Source organism: Leptosomus discolor, chromosome 17, assembly GCF_034619465.1.
Source record: "Leptosomus discolor isolate bLepDis1 chromosome 17, bLepDis1.hap2, whole genome shotgun sequence".
In the NCBI taxonomy this organism is placed as follows: Eukaryota; Metazoa; Chordata; class Aves; order Leptosomiformes; family Leptosomidae; genus Leptosomus; species Leptosomus discolor.
In genome coordinates, this window is record NC_141407.1 from 9,814,454 (window position 1) to 9,830,610 (window position 16,157).

At 39.9% G+C, this 16,157-nt stretch overlaps 1 protein-coding gene across 1 annotated transcript in view; it reads left to right on the plus strand.

The window, feature by feature from the left end:
* BCAS4 (breast carcinoma amplified sequence 4) overlaps nucleotides 1-16,157 on the plus strand; it is a 42,838-nt gene that overhangs the window by 15,514 nt on the left and 11,167 nt on the right. Inside the window, exon 4 of the mRNA XM_086474915.1 lies at nucleotides 1,359-1,493. Within this exon, the coding sequence (XP_086331041.1) occupies nucleotides 1,359-1,493 (135 nt within the window). The remainder of the gene's footprint in view (nucleotides 1-1,358; nucleotides 1,494-16,157) is intronic.

Sequence of the window (16,157 nt, forward strand, 5' to 3'; positions counted from 1 at the left end):
TAAGCTAGGACTGTGAAAAATGGCTAACTGAATCAGGTTCCAAACCAACTGTTTCTGGAAGTGCCTCACCCATTTAGGTATTTTTGCAGATTTCAGGCTTATACGTGATTGGGATTTTTGAAGGGGTGGGGGGTATTTTTGTCTTTGAACAGTAAAATAAAATTAAAATTCTTAAGTAATTACTTGTGCCAAAAGTATGGTAAGCAAGAGGGCTCCTTATTGCTTTTTTTCTCTCTAATACAGAGAATGGAAAACCCCCACATTCCTGACCCCATTCCCTTAGTCCAGCTGTAGGGACATAGTAATTTGGAATATGAAGAAAACACCAGACTTTTCTAGGCTACAGGTTGTCCTTGAGTAATGCAGCAGAATTTTGTTGAGAGGCTTTTTTTGCTTATCAAGGGAAGATAATACTTTGATTGGCTAGGAATCAGTTTTCTGCCCTAATGTTACCAGCTGTAATGGCAGTAATCTGAGAGCACAAGATTAAATTGGAAATTTGAGCAGTAGTTAATGTTTTAATTAGAACTTTAAATTTAAAGGTTCTAAAAGCTTAGCATCCATGGGGATTTTCAAGGGAGAAATTAACTTGTACTCCCAAGAGCAGAAAAGGGAAGGACTGTTGTGTAATGGTTATGTAGAATGAGAATCTGCTGGGGTTTAATTTTGATGTTGCCACTGGTACATTTTGAGAAAAAAAATTACCTGTTCAGCCTCACCTTCCCCATCCCTCAAATGGGCAGTGCTCAAAAAAAAAAAAAAAGCTTAATCATTAATAGAGAGTATCAAAACTCTTTACAAACTGTTCTGTATTTTAACAAATAAATACTGTGTTCTTTCTAGTTGGCTTTCCCTTGTGGCTCAGATTTCAACTGAAACTGAACACGTATATGGTTTAGGTCAATAATTCCTGAGCTTTTTTAGCTAAAATCACCTGTTATTGTCTTTTCCTCTGCTGTCTACTCCCTCATACCTCTTTGGCCACTTTCTCACTCCAACCAATAGTAGCAGTCTCTTTCCGGGTTCTGAAGAGCTTTTAACCTCACTGCTGAAATGTTGCCAGGGCTTTAGGCGCTATACAAGTGCTTGCACACCCTGTGTGCTGAAAAGGGAGCAAAGGTCTGCCCTTAGGTAAGGAGAAAAATTAGCCTTAGCTCATGACCAGTAGTTCTTCTCATGGCTGTAAACATCTGTAGTCTACTTCTGAGTATGTGCCCCTTGGATATTTATGCTAGCAGTAGTGCACTCTGAAGTCTTGTTAAAGCTTTTTCTTTGCCTTCTGATCTCTGGCTACAGTAGTGTTGAAGCCCAGCACAGGTGCTTTTAATTTTCATTAGGTGTGTTTTCTCTCTCCGTAGGCATTTGTTAAAATGGTTGCACACCATGTTTCCTTCCTAGAAGAGCAAGTGCTTGAAGCAGAGAAGAGCCATGGCACCTTTCTTAATACTGTCTGCAAATTATTTCAGTGTGCAACTCTCTCGTCATTTAAAAATGTGAGTATTTTTTAAGTTGCTTCCAGCAAATGGGAAAGTGATGTTAAATACCTTTTCTGTATCAAATATGGTCTTACAACAGATTTAATTATTAATTTTAAGTGGTGTAAAAGAACTAGCTACAGTTTGCATCTCTAAAGGGATTTTTTTTTTACATTTTAAAAAACTTGTAGTAATTTTTTTTAAGAGATACTGCTTATGCATCGAATAGTTCCAGCAGTAATTTTTTAAGATGTCTAGATTCTACTCCTGAATGAAAGGATTTTATCTGTATATGTATGGTGAGAGCTCTTTCAGTGAGTTTTAGCGATGTTTGCTGATAGAAGAAGAATGTTGAGAGTCAGGGATAATGAGATCTGATGTGGACTTGAGGAGGCTTTACATACTCTTCATCCTTTCTGTCCCTGTTCTTTTCCAATAATGTCTTCATACCGTGTACCTTTACGCTCTGTTTTCCTTCCCTAAGCTCCTAGGTCATTCTGTAAATCTGTTGTTTCCCCAGCAATTCATCACAATCTCCAGTTAGCCTTTTCTGAACTCATCCCTTCCGTTCCTCCCTCTCCGTCTTGATGTAGTATCTACCATGTTTTCAGTCTTAGCATATGTCTCTCAGGTTCCTTGTTCGAGTCTCAACTACTTCCCTGAGTTCTCTTGTCCCTTCTGTATTTCTGCCATTATGTTTCCGTCCTCGTGCTCTTCCAAGGGGCTTTCGTACCAGTATGTATAATACTGGGTAGGCACACACAGGTATCGGGGATCATGTACATACAGCTGAACCACTTAAAATTTTTGTCTGGTGTCATAGCAAGCTCTGGAAGTTTCAGTTTCAGGAAAAGTCCAGTTCAGTTTCTGCAGATTCGGGAGAAACCTTAACTGCTTAAAGAGAATAATGAATATTCAGGCTGATTACAGAGGCATGGACAGGAGATGGTGCATACTGATTTAATCTTCAGCTGTCAAACTCTAGTGAATCTTTAGAAAACCACAGTTTATATAGACTCAGTAAAGAGTTGTATCTTGGCCAAATTTGGTAATATTTTCATAGCAATGGGAAAATATGTCCCTGATATGAGAATGGTTCACTGCCAATTTAAAATCTCTGCTATAGCTTATGAAGGCATCTTGTCAAAAAAGCCTAACAGCACATACTTTAATTTCATTATCTGAATTGGCTTGGGTTTGTTCCCTAAAACTTTCCAAACACGTTAAACCTGCAGCAGATACCTAGGCTGGAAAATACAGCCAAGCTGGAAGTTCTGCAAGGTTGGTCTGCCTATACAAATAACGCTGTATAACTGGGATGCCAACAAGAATGTGGAGAAGGCCAGGCTACTTACTCAGAAGCTGGCTTGAGTTGGGCTTGAAGACAATGTAGTGTTTCCATTTTTTTTTCCTTATAATTACAAAAAAAACTTTTGAACTATTGCATAATTGTGTATTCATGCTTGCAGGCATCTTGGTATGATAGTATTAGTGAACAAAAGACAAAAATAAATAGGGAATGGTGTAGCTTCCTACTGTAGTGATCTTATCCCTCCCTCCCATCCTTTCTTTGAAAAAATAGTACAACTAGAAAGCATGGTGAGAGAGATAACAAGGATGTGCACAGATAAGGAAAAGTTCTCTCACAGAAATTTCTAACCAGATGAAGACTCAGCCTGAAGGAGAACAGGACAGATTTGTGAAGCCATTCTGTATGTGGAGCAGGTGAATAGAGAATGATTATTCCCTCCCTCCTATAATTCAAGAACTGGGGTCATCCAATGAAATTATCAGCAGGCAAGTTCACAATACAAAAAGGGAGGTACTTACTTTACATCCTGTATTAATATGGCGTAGAACTTATATCCACAGGATGTTTTATGTTCCCAAAGCAATTAGAAAAATTCATGGGGGAAAAAAGAATCCACCAACGGGTATTAAATAAAATATCTGTTCTTGAGTCATGTATTCTTGAAGACTGGGAAATAAGTTTGTATATTTACCCTGTAAACATTTCCCTAGGCAATCCCTTCAACTGGTCACAGTTTAGGAGGGATTATTTGGTTGCACAGACCTTTGAATGATGCGGTACAGCTGCTTGTTAATAACTTTGACAATGTAGTTCTTACTGTAAATTCTGGCTCTGAATGACAATGCTCTGTGTTGGTAAAGGAATTACTCATTCTAGTAGAAGTGTGAGGAAAGGACTGAATTGTTTAAGGACGTCAATGGAGTTTGACTTTCTACAGCAGCATTCCTTTTGGTTTGACTGTTGCCTGAAACCTAGTAAGATCCCTGCCACCAACTATCCAAGTTTCTGTACTCCCTTCAAATCTGTTTCTTTCTGGTTGTCCATCCTTTTTCCCCTGTTATGTAGGATATCATTGCAGAGATGCCCCTTTGGCATCTTTTGCCATTTGAAAATTAGGACTGTCCTGACCATTTTTGTGGGCAAGTTTAACTTGTTGTGAAATGGTAGTGTCCAACCTGTGGATCTTCTCCCTAGCCTTGATCAGACTGGGTAAAAAAGTTTGAGAGTGCCTTTCTCTGAGTAGAGTGTGGCCTGTATGTGTATTGCAGCTAAGTTCTTTCCTTTTCTAATTAAACATGGATGCTATTTTAAATAGCAAGGGAATTCCCTTGCTCTATTTAAATAGCAAGGGAAATCTCATTCTCAGTGTTTTGCAATTATATTTCAACGTGCAGCAAAGTCCTGTAATGTTTCCTTTTTGTCTTTCACTGTGTTTTTTGGGTATTCAGAAAGATGTTTCGTGTAGACTTCCAGTGCCCAGTAACACTGGGAAAGGTGTCTAATCTGTGGGAGAAAAGTGAGCAATCAGAATTCAGTCTTTGTGTAGGAATATCCAGAGGTGGTCTGAAAAGGAGCGACCTTATACTAAATATAAATTACAAATACAACTGGGTAAGTCTGACAGGTTATAAGAATGTAACATCTCCTGAGGGAACAGAACAGAGGAAATAACTTTCTCCTGTGAAGTTTGCGGCTCTGTGGAAGAAAAGCTTTTCTTCTGTAAAGCTTGAACTTGGTATGGGAGAAACTGTGATTTCAAATCCTTTATCTGAAGTTGTTATCTGTGCCCTGGTTGAATGGGGTTCAGGAATCTTAGAGAAAGGACAGGAAATCTATTTTAGAAAACTTCAGCATGTGGTGTTTATAAAAACCACTAGTATCTTTTCCAATGGAAGAAACTGAATGTCAGCAACTCTTGCTGTTTTGTCATGCATCTGGTGATACCTGGTATTTTCTTAAAGCCAGACATTTTCTTTCAATGTCATTGGCTGAGAATCATGTCAAATATTTATTTTTAGAGTAATTTTTAACCCTTGTATAGTTGCAGGGAAAGGCTTATAAAATCATAACCTACAAAAAATCTCATGCCAATGGTGTGAAGAAAAAGTGCACATTTGTTAGGTGGGGGTTTTTTTTTGAGGCTTTTTTCTAGTACTATTGTAATCTCTAGAACAAGCAGCTGCTTATCTGAGGTGGGGTTTGCTGTGTTGTCTTGGCTAAGGTGCTGGCTAATGGTTTTTCCTGACACCTGGGGTGGATTCTGACAAATTGGGAAATTGATAATGGGATACGAAGCATTCTGTGTGTTACTTTATTAGTCCATCTGAGCTCAGTATTGAGCAAAAGTTACTGATGAGTTATACTGACTAAAGTGTGCAGGGAAGAGACAGATACTTAGTTCTTTTCAGTGGTTACCACTGTAAAGTGTGAAAGTGGACATAGACTTCTGGCTGCAGTCTCCATAGACTGGTAGTAGATGCATTCTCTGAAAGAAGAAAGCTCAGAAGGCCTAAGGAGCTATGTGGAGTTAAGGCTTTGCTTAATGTAGAAGACAGCTAGCTGGGTTTCAGTTTTCATAATTAAACCCTAACAAAAATAAATCATTGGAATAAGAAATATTTCCTATATTGAGACTTTGCATTTTTTTAACTTTTGCAGATCATCCTTCAAATGTAACTCAATGTAGGTTTCATCTTCGCTATTTGCTGTATATTACCAGTTTCTTTTCTTGAAGACTCCAAAGAAGCACATATTGGGATTTCTGTTACTGTCTTTGCCGCTGACAATGTGTGATCACATACATGTCATGCTACTTCTTTGTGTCCTAATTTACCTCACAAGATAATGTTTAGTGTTTCCAAAATGCTATGAGATTTTTTCTGACAGCCTTGAAGAAAAATATTTGTTAAATTATTACTAAAACATACCAGATGGGAAAGATGAGAAGAGAGAAAATAGAGCGGAGTATTTCAGAACTGGGGGTGTACTGTGTTCATATTTAAAACTCATTAATTTTCAAGTGCTGAATACTACCAGCCATTTTTTTAATATTGGGGAAAATAAAAAAATCTGACATACTTAAATATTTAATGTTAAGAACTTTGGGGGTGTGTGCAGCTTATTTTACCTGCAGCTATGCTTGAAGTTCGTCCGTTTCCATTCTGGTTTGGACCGATTCATTAACTGATTTGGGAGCCCCAGAGTGGTCCACCAGTTCTGTGTTGAGAAAGGTAACACTTAAAAATGGAAGGATTCAAGTGAGGGGATACAGTAGGCCCAGAAGTCAAGATTTCCACTACCCTTGGCTTTAGCCCTCATTCTCCTGGTTCTTTGAGGGAGCCTGCACAATTCTCGAAGTGAAGTCAGAGTTTCTCACCAGTTTGCTGAGCCTGGTGTATAGCAAAAGAGCTTGAGAGACTGCAACGCTGCTTGGATGTCGAGCAGTGCCGCTGGTTTGGAGGGGCAGAGTGCTTGGGGCCTGAACACTGCACGTGGGAGCAGAAGTACCCATGTGTACACACCTGTGGATTGAGACCATCGGGGAGGCTGGGGGAGAATTGGGAGTTTGGGCTGGTGGGATCCAGCAGGCGCACACACAACACTGATGACAGTAACAGCATGCCGTTTTTAAGTGTGCATGAACAGAAATCGAAATACACAATACTGCCTTTTCCCACTGGAACCAATTCTGTTTGAATGCACTTAGAGCAGGTGTAAAAAGTCTTTGCACTAGAAGTGTCACTGGTACGCTGTCCAGAGCAGGACAGCACAGTGGCACATAAATAAGGATTTGTGCAGCACATGTTCTGAGTTACGTGGTGAAGGGGAGAAATTGTAGTGTAATCGCTGCTTTGTAGAGAGCAGTTGGTGCAAAGGGTCTCTTGTACTAAACAGGTACCACTTAGGGGAGAAGTCAGCTTTTAATTTAGCTGTCATGCTGAAATGGTAGTAGGGGAAAAAAACCTCTCTAGTTTATGTGCAACAAAGTTGTTAAAATAACAATCTAGATTCTTTTTTTTAATCAGTGCTGAGATTGGCTTCTGACTTCCTGTTCTCTAACGGGAGCAGATTAGGCCCTTTATGTTTTAAAGAGACCAAGCCAATTCCTGTTGCAAAATTCCAGTACTGAGATCAAATCAATGAATAAAAACAGTTAGGAAAAACTTAATTTGTCAGAAAGCCACCTTCATTAGTGCTCTCAGCTCTTTTCTATCATAGAAATTGTTTTTAAACTATAATTGCATCTTGCTGACAAAAGCTTCTGGCTACATATGTAAAGATTTGTAAAATACTGCCTTTCTGTAAGCGGGTATAATCTGTGCCAGAAAATAGAAACCCAGCCTCTGCATGTAAAGAGCTCCTCCTCCAGAGTTCAGTTTCAGTGACTCCATTGGTTAGTATTGTGAGCTTTAAATACATTCTGCAGTACATGCTTTACTAGGCTTTGGGGCTTGCTCTTGAAAGGCAGGAAAAAAATCTTCCTTCAGGAATGTTTACATAACATTGCCCTATGCAGAGTTAAAGTGAATTAGTTACAGAAAAGGTATTAGCTGGCACCAGTGAAATAAGTGGTTAGATGTCTCTTCACCCTCCCCATTTATGTTCCTTTTGGGTGCTCCTTTAAGGAATGCAGCAAGCAGGAAGAGTGGCTGCTGCTCGCACTATTGATTTAAGCATTTGCGTGTTACACATTGCAGCTCTGCACTGGCCTGTTTTCTGGGGCAGTATAGGATGTCTTCAGTTGTGTCAGATTTTCTGTTTGCACTTGGGTTTCTGTCTTCCATATGAGGCTCGGTGCCATTACAGACATTGTTAAACAGGATTGTGTGTACTCATTGTTACAAAACAATGCGTGTAAAATACTTATGGTTCACAATCCCAGTGGTTCAGGGTTCCTGTTCATAAACCTGTGCTGTGCTGCTGTCGATTCTTAAAAAAACCAAAAGCAATAAAATAATAAACCATAAAACTTGGCTGCTGTGTCTCTGGGATGAATGCCCTAGAGCCAGCAGAGCAGTATGTTGTGAAAGGTGCTGTTGGGTCCCTTTCTTAGCAGAATTACTTGTCTGGATTTTTCTGATGACATCCTAGTTTCTTTATTACAAGTGTGCCATTTATACATCTGGTGTTAAGAGAAATTAACCACATTTTCCAAAATATTTGAATTCTCATACTAAAAAAGGGTAATTTTCCCTATTTCAGGGTTTCTTTGGTTATACTGTTTTCCTCAGTTTATGCTCTACCAGCTACATTTTACATTCTAGCTGAGATGAAGAAACATACTGCAGATTGCGTGATGTTAGGGTTAAACATTTCAAATGGCTTGTAGTACAGTGAGAAATTATGTTCTTGCCAGCCATAGCGGTGGTGAGCTTGTTGTGAACTTTGTTTTACCATATTTCTGTGGGTTATTGTCTCCACAGCATGGTATGCTCCTCTGCTTATTTCTGTAACCATGTAATATATACTTTTGTAATGGTGTCTCATCAGAGTAATGTCTGTAGAAATTGTGGTCTCAGCGTGACAAAAGCAAAAATTTCTGTGTTTGTTTTGTTCCTATTTTTAATTCTGCACAAAAAAAAAGTTGACCATTAAAATGCTTTTCTGTTTACCAGCATTTTACTTAAAACAAAAACAAAAACAAACAAAAAACCCCCCAACAAAACCCACAAAAATTGTAATTTATACTGGAGGCTAGATGGCTTAACCGAGATCAGGGTGCTAAATCTTGAAGCACGTGATTGACAGTAGTTCCAGGTTCAAACTCTTTTCTGGGTAAACACACCAGACAAATGGGCAAACGGAAACACATGCACCATCTTGCTGATGGGAATTGAAAGCATACAGAAATAAAATGACTTTACTATGGTTCTGCCATAAATCTACAGTATGGCCTGGCATTACACTGAAGTATCCACAGAACCCTGAAGTAGAAGACTCTGTCTGCATGAAACTTGTTTGCTGAACTATCATAACGCTTCAGCTTTCCACTGGAAATCCTTTCTTAAAGGATTAAAACAGGACAGGTGAGCAAAGAATCTGTTTTATAACTGGATGAACTGGTACAAGACCCAAGAAGATACTATGAGTTTGTAAAAGGTTTAAATAGAGAAATCCTTACTCCAGATATTACACACAGAGTAATTTCTATGTTAAAATTTGGATAAAGTTGGCATGAGGGAATTTTGGGAATGAATTTTTATTCTGATTTGCCTTTTATAATATGGAACACGTCATAGCTTGTGAATTTTCACAGTATCCTAAAGTGATACTCAAAGAGAGGCAACTCTCATATAAATCCCTCTTATTGTAAATCAGGTTGACTTTTTCTGGAAGTACGTTCACAGATTAAGATGAGTGAAATGTGAAGGCTGGGAAATAAAGATTTTGATCCTGTATAAATACTTTCAAATAAAGTTAACCATAAGTATGTGTATAGCTATCAACTCATATGCGGAGTGATCCAGGAAAGTGTGTTGTTTGTGAAATCAGTCTGAATCTTAGCTTTCACTAAAGTACTTGAGATGCTTTGTGTATGAGGTGAGGGATAAGGATAAAGTGAAGCTTCAGACACTGGTGACATTTTTTTCTTCTCTCCCTTTTAACAAATGACCACAGTGCTGCTAAAGGCCGCATTGCTGGTACTAAATTGCCTGTTCTCCTCCCAAACGCCCTGGGTAAGCGAGGTCTGTTAGAAGGTGTTACAACTTTTACACAGGCATACTCTGACAAATGTGGATTCTCCTTCCTTGCTCGGAGTAAAGCCGGAGTCTTATTCTAGCCCTGTGGCACCATCTGCTTATGGAGTTTATTACTGCCTTCCTGTCTGCCCTCCCCCAGCTTCACACAGATGTCCAGTTAACTCCCCCTTCCTCTGCTCTTTCCTCCATCTCCTTGTGCTGCCACATAGATGTTCCTACCTGGGACACCCACCGCCTGTTAAAAGTATTTTATCAACTAATTTTCAGTGCCTGTGCCTTTTTCTGTACAAGTCTGATACATATGGAAGTCTCCGGGGGGATTCTACTGGTCTTCTCTGTGACTCAGTTTTCCTGATGTCTTGGTGGTTGTTCATACTTGCTCCACTTGGATTTTGTTTGGGACCTTTTTTTAAAGAGTTGCATGTCATCTAGGAGCGAGCATGTGTAGCTGTTAAATGCATTTAGCATAAAAACCTGTTTACAGGGCAATAATGAGAAACAGGAATAACCAGAAGTTAAATAGGTGAAGTGGGTGCCAGGCTCTTGTGATGAAGACAACAGTGGCTGGATCTTTTGTTGGTATGTTGAAGTAAAGTGAAAGCAAAGCTTCATTTTCTTTCATATGCTGGGCTATTAGCTGGGGCAGTTTAGCAGTTGCTTCTGCAGTGTGGAGGGCCACTAGAGAAGAGGCAGAGAAGCCAACTGGGGTTGAAAATAACTTTAGCTGTCTTAATGCAGGCTGCTCTCTCTTTGAGCTCTCAGTTTAATGCATGCAGTCTGCCACATTAATTCTCGAAGAAGCTCTTAAATGGATAGCTGTAAAAGGGGTAATCTTGGTCCAAGATACTTTTCAAAATAGGAACTTGAATGTTGTAACAGGAGATCTTTGTTTCCCTAGCATCGAAACTGTCTCAAGTAAATAAGCAATTTTACAGTAGCCTTCAGAATTATGAAAGATGTTAATAAAATCTGTGCAACTTTTTGTAGTACAGGGAAAGCTACTCACAAAATGAATTGCGATCTCAGGAAAAGGGCAGTAAGGAAGGAACTGAGGACAGTAATACTTAAACATATGGGTTTCATTAATGTAAGAATGAAGTGTTGGAAATGCTAAGTGAATTCAAGAAACACCTGGGCTGCTTTGTGGAGAGGAAAGATCTGGTGAAAGATCTGGGGTGGAAGTAAAAAGACATGAGTTTTGAGTATGAAGGATCTGGGACCAGATGAGAGGGTTTTCGCTATAAGAATGCCTTGTGTTCAAATATTTGTGGCATGAATATATCCTGCTAGTGTCCTTTTTTCAGTTGTGTGCAACATAGACTGACATTTGTTTACTTTGATTACGACCGCAGTATTTTATTTTTCTTTCACGATTTCCAGTCATTGGGAATAGGACCCCAGCAGCTAATAAAGTTTTACCAAAATGAGATCATGGTAGCTAACACTGGGAGTACATGCAAAGAAATTACACTATGCTGTAGTTTTATGAAGGTAAAGTGGTTCTATGGACTAGTAACAGGAAGTGGATGAGATCGATCTTTAGCCAAAAGTCACGATTTCAAGTTTCATGCACTGACTTTATCATTACAACTGGGGCACAGGTATTGGAGCCAGTGTTTGTGCACAGTTGCTGTGCAGTGACTTTTGTGAAAGGTTTTTGTCCACCTTCCAGTGGATAGGTTTCCACCTCATGCACCATCACCCCACGTCCTTCTCTCCCTGACAGCTTTTGTAAAGAAACTTGCTTTTGAATTTGCCCATCTAGATCAGGACCTGCTGCTCAGTGTATCTGACACACTAATGGTAGCTGTCACACACCAAAGTAGTTCATCGATGCTTTCTTTATAAGCACCTATTTAAAACATGACAGTTGTTAAAATGCAGAATGCGTAAATGCAGATTGGTGATTTTTTTATTTATTTTTTTTTTCTTCGCAGCAGCTCAGAACTTCATGGTGCATAGTTTCAGAAATATTTATTCCCTGCTGACCTGGTGCCATAGGAAATTCCTTTTCACTTGCGTTACTGAAATGCTTGAGTGCTCTTTAGGATTATTACTAGAAGTACACTGAATGTCAAAGGAAATGACATTTTGGGCAAAACTAAAACAAAGGTTATACATAGAATCATAGAACGGTTTTGGTTGGAAGAGACCTTCAAGATCATCGAGTCCAGCCTTTGTCCTAGCATCATGTCTTGGCATCCTCTAAGTCATAGGCCTGACTTTTGGGACAAAATGTTGATCTCCTTTAATTTTCAAGGGGGTAAGAAGTTAGGACTTCGGGGTTTTTTAAAGCTAATTTTTGAAAAGAATTAGTTTAAAAATTGCAGGTTTCACAAAGTGGTGAAACATTCCCATCCCTTCCTGGCTGGGCTGATTTCTGTGGCCACCAGGCAGTTTTGTGCATGATGTAATGGTCGTGCTGCAGGACAGTCGCTTGGCTGTGCGGGAGCCCCGAGGAGCTGTAGTGACTGTCACTTTTTTCCAGAGCCTCCAACACAAATGCGCACACACAGGCACACGCTCCTGCATTGGTTCCCTTATGTGCTCTGTCTACCAGCATCTTACCCTTCCCCCACCTCTTTTACCAAGTGTTTCTCCCTGCGGCAAATTTCTTGCTGTCTGGAGTACCAAACGTGCACAGGCACTTTCTTTTTTCTTTAAGATTTCCTGGTGTAGCTATAAGGCAGCAACAGCTAAAAAGGCTATTTTACATGGGTTCTTCTGGTTTTAGTAGACAGAGTGAGTGTGTGTGCATCTGTAAAAAAAGAAAACCCAAACCAAACAAAAAAAAACCCAACCCCCCCATAGTTTATGTCTCAGTGAGGCCAGGTTTCTACTGTTTCTTTTTTTGAAGCGTCTTTACTCAGCAGTCACATTTTTTTCTTGTGGTAAAAAATGCAACATGAGCAGATGGCAACTATTAACACATGAAATGCAGTGCCTGCCTGAAGTTGATTTAACAGTGCTCTAGGTTTCTGTCACTGGCTTTCAGTTAGTTAAGTAGTGTTTACAAGTTAATGAATTTGTTCCACTTGAAATATTTGATGGTATGCGCTGAGGTTCAGCAGTAAAGGGATCCTTTAGGAGTAATCGAGGAAAGCATGAGGTTTCTAGACACTGAGCTTGTGGGTTTTTTCTTTGACTGATTTTAGCATTTTTGCCATGAATATGAAACTGAAAAGAGAAGCAAAAGGAACAATAGTAGATAGCCATACACAGCCTTTTGTCTTATCTTGTGATACTGCTTTGAGCACTGCAGTGATGCCATACCTTATAGCAGCTCCATATTTGAACCATGTAATTTACAGTTTCATTTCTATTGAATGTTGCTAAACCTTAGACAAGGATTTGAAAAACAAATACAAGTTTTATGTAGCAAATCAGGCAACATTTTCATATTTCTATGTGATTTACTTCCATGCTTGCCTTGGAAGTCTGAGTACAAGCTATTAAATAGGCTGCTATATATAAATTAGCCCACATTTGGCAGCAAAACTGTCTGGAATAGGGTGATCAAATTCAGTATATTTTCAGTTTGTGCGTAAGGCTCCTTACTACAACACCACATGCTATCTACCTAATAACATTTGAAACTAAGCCAGCTCCAAGAATTGTATTCCTAGTAAGAAACAAATATTGGTTGCTGGTAATTGAGCATCATACAGACTTTGTATTTTACACCGCAGATTTCTCTCTGCGTGGAATGTTCCGTTTGTGAAAACTACCTAAACCTGCAAACCAGTATTCCTTGTCCGGCAATCTGTAAGCATGAGTGCACAGAAAGCGTTAATGTATTTTACTATTTGAGCAAATGATGCTAAAATACTCTGTTTTACAGGCTTAGTTGATATTCTGGCATTGGCTTTTGAATTTTGTAAAATTGTAGATTTTAGTTTTCTTAGGGCTTCTGTAAAACGTTAGTCACTTCAGTAACAGTTTATTCAAGCAAGACTGAAGGTCAAGTTCCTGTTTGGAAAGGGTACTGTACTTAGTTCACCTTTGACTTGCAATGTGAGATCACAACTGCTAGAAAATACTGAACTAATTGCTCTGAATATGCATGAGTGTATCTTTAATACCTAAAAACTGACAGTGATTTATTGTGTCCCCTAGGAAGGCTTCTCTCCCAAGTAAACAGTGCTTAGTCAAGTACCACTGAGACCAGTCCATGAGCACAGACAGCAGTGCAGCTTGCTTGAGGCCTGAGGTCACAGGATTTTACCTACCTGAGAGATGGTGCAGGGACCCCCTGCCTGTCCTGGAGTGGTCTGTGCTCCTGCTGCCTGCACAGAAAGGAGACTTGTTAACCTGTGCGGTTTATTGGGCTTTATGGATGTGTGACATCATTGGCAGCCAATCAGAAAGTGCTTTAGGGCAGAGTTTAAAAGCTATTTCATAATATATTTATATTCAGTGCGGATATTTTTGGGCCTTAGTAGCATTCATTTTGTCGCAGAGTCCATGTGTCAATATGGCTTAGGGGAAAAAAAAGGTATGAAAATAGCATGTTTGCCCATGGTTTTTTGTGATTCAGCTGGGTGGCGAAATGCTATAGAAAGCGTAGCTGGTATGCTGCAAAACAATTATTATGGAAACGATTTTTTTCCTCCAGCAGCAGTAATGCTGCGAGCCAATCTTGGGCGATTGTTGCTCCCTGCTAGGCTGCTCCTGCTTAAACAGCCAGACCTGCAAATACTTCCCAAGCTGCTCTGGTTTGCCAAGAACAAAAATGCAAGACAGCCTGTGTCACCCTGGCAGCCGGGCTCGGCTCTGCTCACAGGGGGTCACCCCAGCATCCTGCCGGGCTTGGCCGGGTTTGGTTTGGTTCGGCTGGTCTGGGCTCCCCCGGCCCGTTCTCCAGCCCTTGCCCAGCACCCGCCCCGGGTGCGTGGGGCGCCGCGCCTTGTCTTTGCATAGTCCCACGCAGGCTGTTTTATTCTCTGTTGACACAACTTTACCGTCTGGAAGGAGAACTGTTCACTGATAGCTTGTCTTCCAGAAAAGTCTGGTTAATCCATGCAATCCTCCCATCGTTCCTGCTTAACTCTTTCATTTCCAGAGCGCCCCCTGTAGCAGGACCATATGGGATTGTAAAACCGAGCTATTGCAGTAATTTCCAGACCATAATGACAATTTTTGGTATCAGCTGTTACTAAGACGAAACTGTATTTCTTTTTATAGAAAGAAGAGATGGAGGGTAGTATCAGTGGTGGGATTATTATTACTTTTGTTTTTATTTTGGGCTGTTTCTCCTCCCACTTAAACGCTGTGGCTGTGCTCATGTCACGTTGCTAAAAGTTGCTATTCACATATGTTCCATGACAGGCCTGCAAAGCATACGAGTGCGGTGCTGACTCCTTCATCCTGTTGGGATCCCAAAGATCTTATCTGCTCCTGAGCAAAAGACTTGGAAAGAAGTCTTTCAGATGCTAGCTGTATCTCTAGCATGCTGTTCAGCGTTCACAAATGATTTCGAAAATGAGGCATACAATGAGATGAGAAAGCTTGTCAACATAGTTATTTTGAGATCGCAGAAGTGAACGCCAACTGCAGAGAGCTGTAGACAGACCTTGCAACATTGAGAGACTCAGTGGAAAAACTTGTAGCCAAAATGAAATGTCAATAAATATAAGGTGATACAAATGGGGGTGATGTGAGTGAGCCTTACATACATGGTATTGGTTTCTGAACTAGCATTTTTCACTAAAGAAAGAGATCATGAAATAGTCAAGATGGCCTCGTGAAAACCTTCAGCTCACAGGTCAGTAGCAGGCAAGAAAGAAAATTGGATGTCAGGTATTATTAGGAAAAGTAGAAAGAAAGAAAATTAAAACCTTCTTGTGTCACGCCGTAAATCTGTGGCTTCATCTTTAGTACTGACTGAAGTTCTGGTCCTATTGCAGCAGAACTAGAAAAGGCACCTGGAACGGAGTTTGGAACCACATCCCTTTGGGAAACAGCTAAGCAGGCTATGATTTAATCTTCTCTTTTCCACACTGAAGAACGCATTAGAGTTCTTTGAAATCTAAAATTGCCTGAGACAGTAAGTAGAAATTATTGTCAAGAAATAGTCTCAAAATGAACTAAATGAGGGGTTTTTTCCGTGCAATGTATCACTCAAGTTTGAAACTCACTGTTGCAGTTGTAAATTAAAGATTTATGTGTGTTAAATTCAATCAGACAAAGTAATTTAGCAAAATTACCTTTCTGTTTCTAGGAACCTGTATGCTGCAAATTCGTATAGGTTAGGAGAGTATTCAAGGCAGGAATGCTGCATACTCGCCCTGTTTTTATACTCTAAACATCAGCTGTTGGCCTCAGCTGGAGACAAGTTGCTAAGCTTTGATTTGTCAATGTAGGCACGCTGGCTATTCTTGTATTGTGAACACATTTCTTCTTGTACTATGGTAGAAGCATCACAGCCGCTGTCTAGAGGTTGACATACAAGCCAAACCTCATTGATCTTTGTTCCCTGCTGTATTAGTCTTGGAAACTGAGTGTAATTTTCCAGCTCCTGTGACTTGTGGGTGGGTCAGTCTCTCTGTTTGTCTGAATGCCTTCCCAATGAGCATTAGAATATTGAATATTTTGCCAGGCTAAATCTGTTGCTTCCAGTTTTGCCACATTTCTGGTTTCTGCTGGATTGTCCAAGGTGCTGCATGCTTT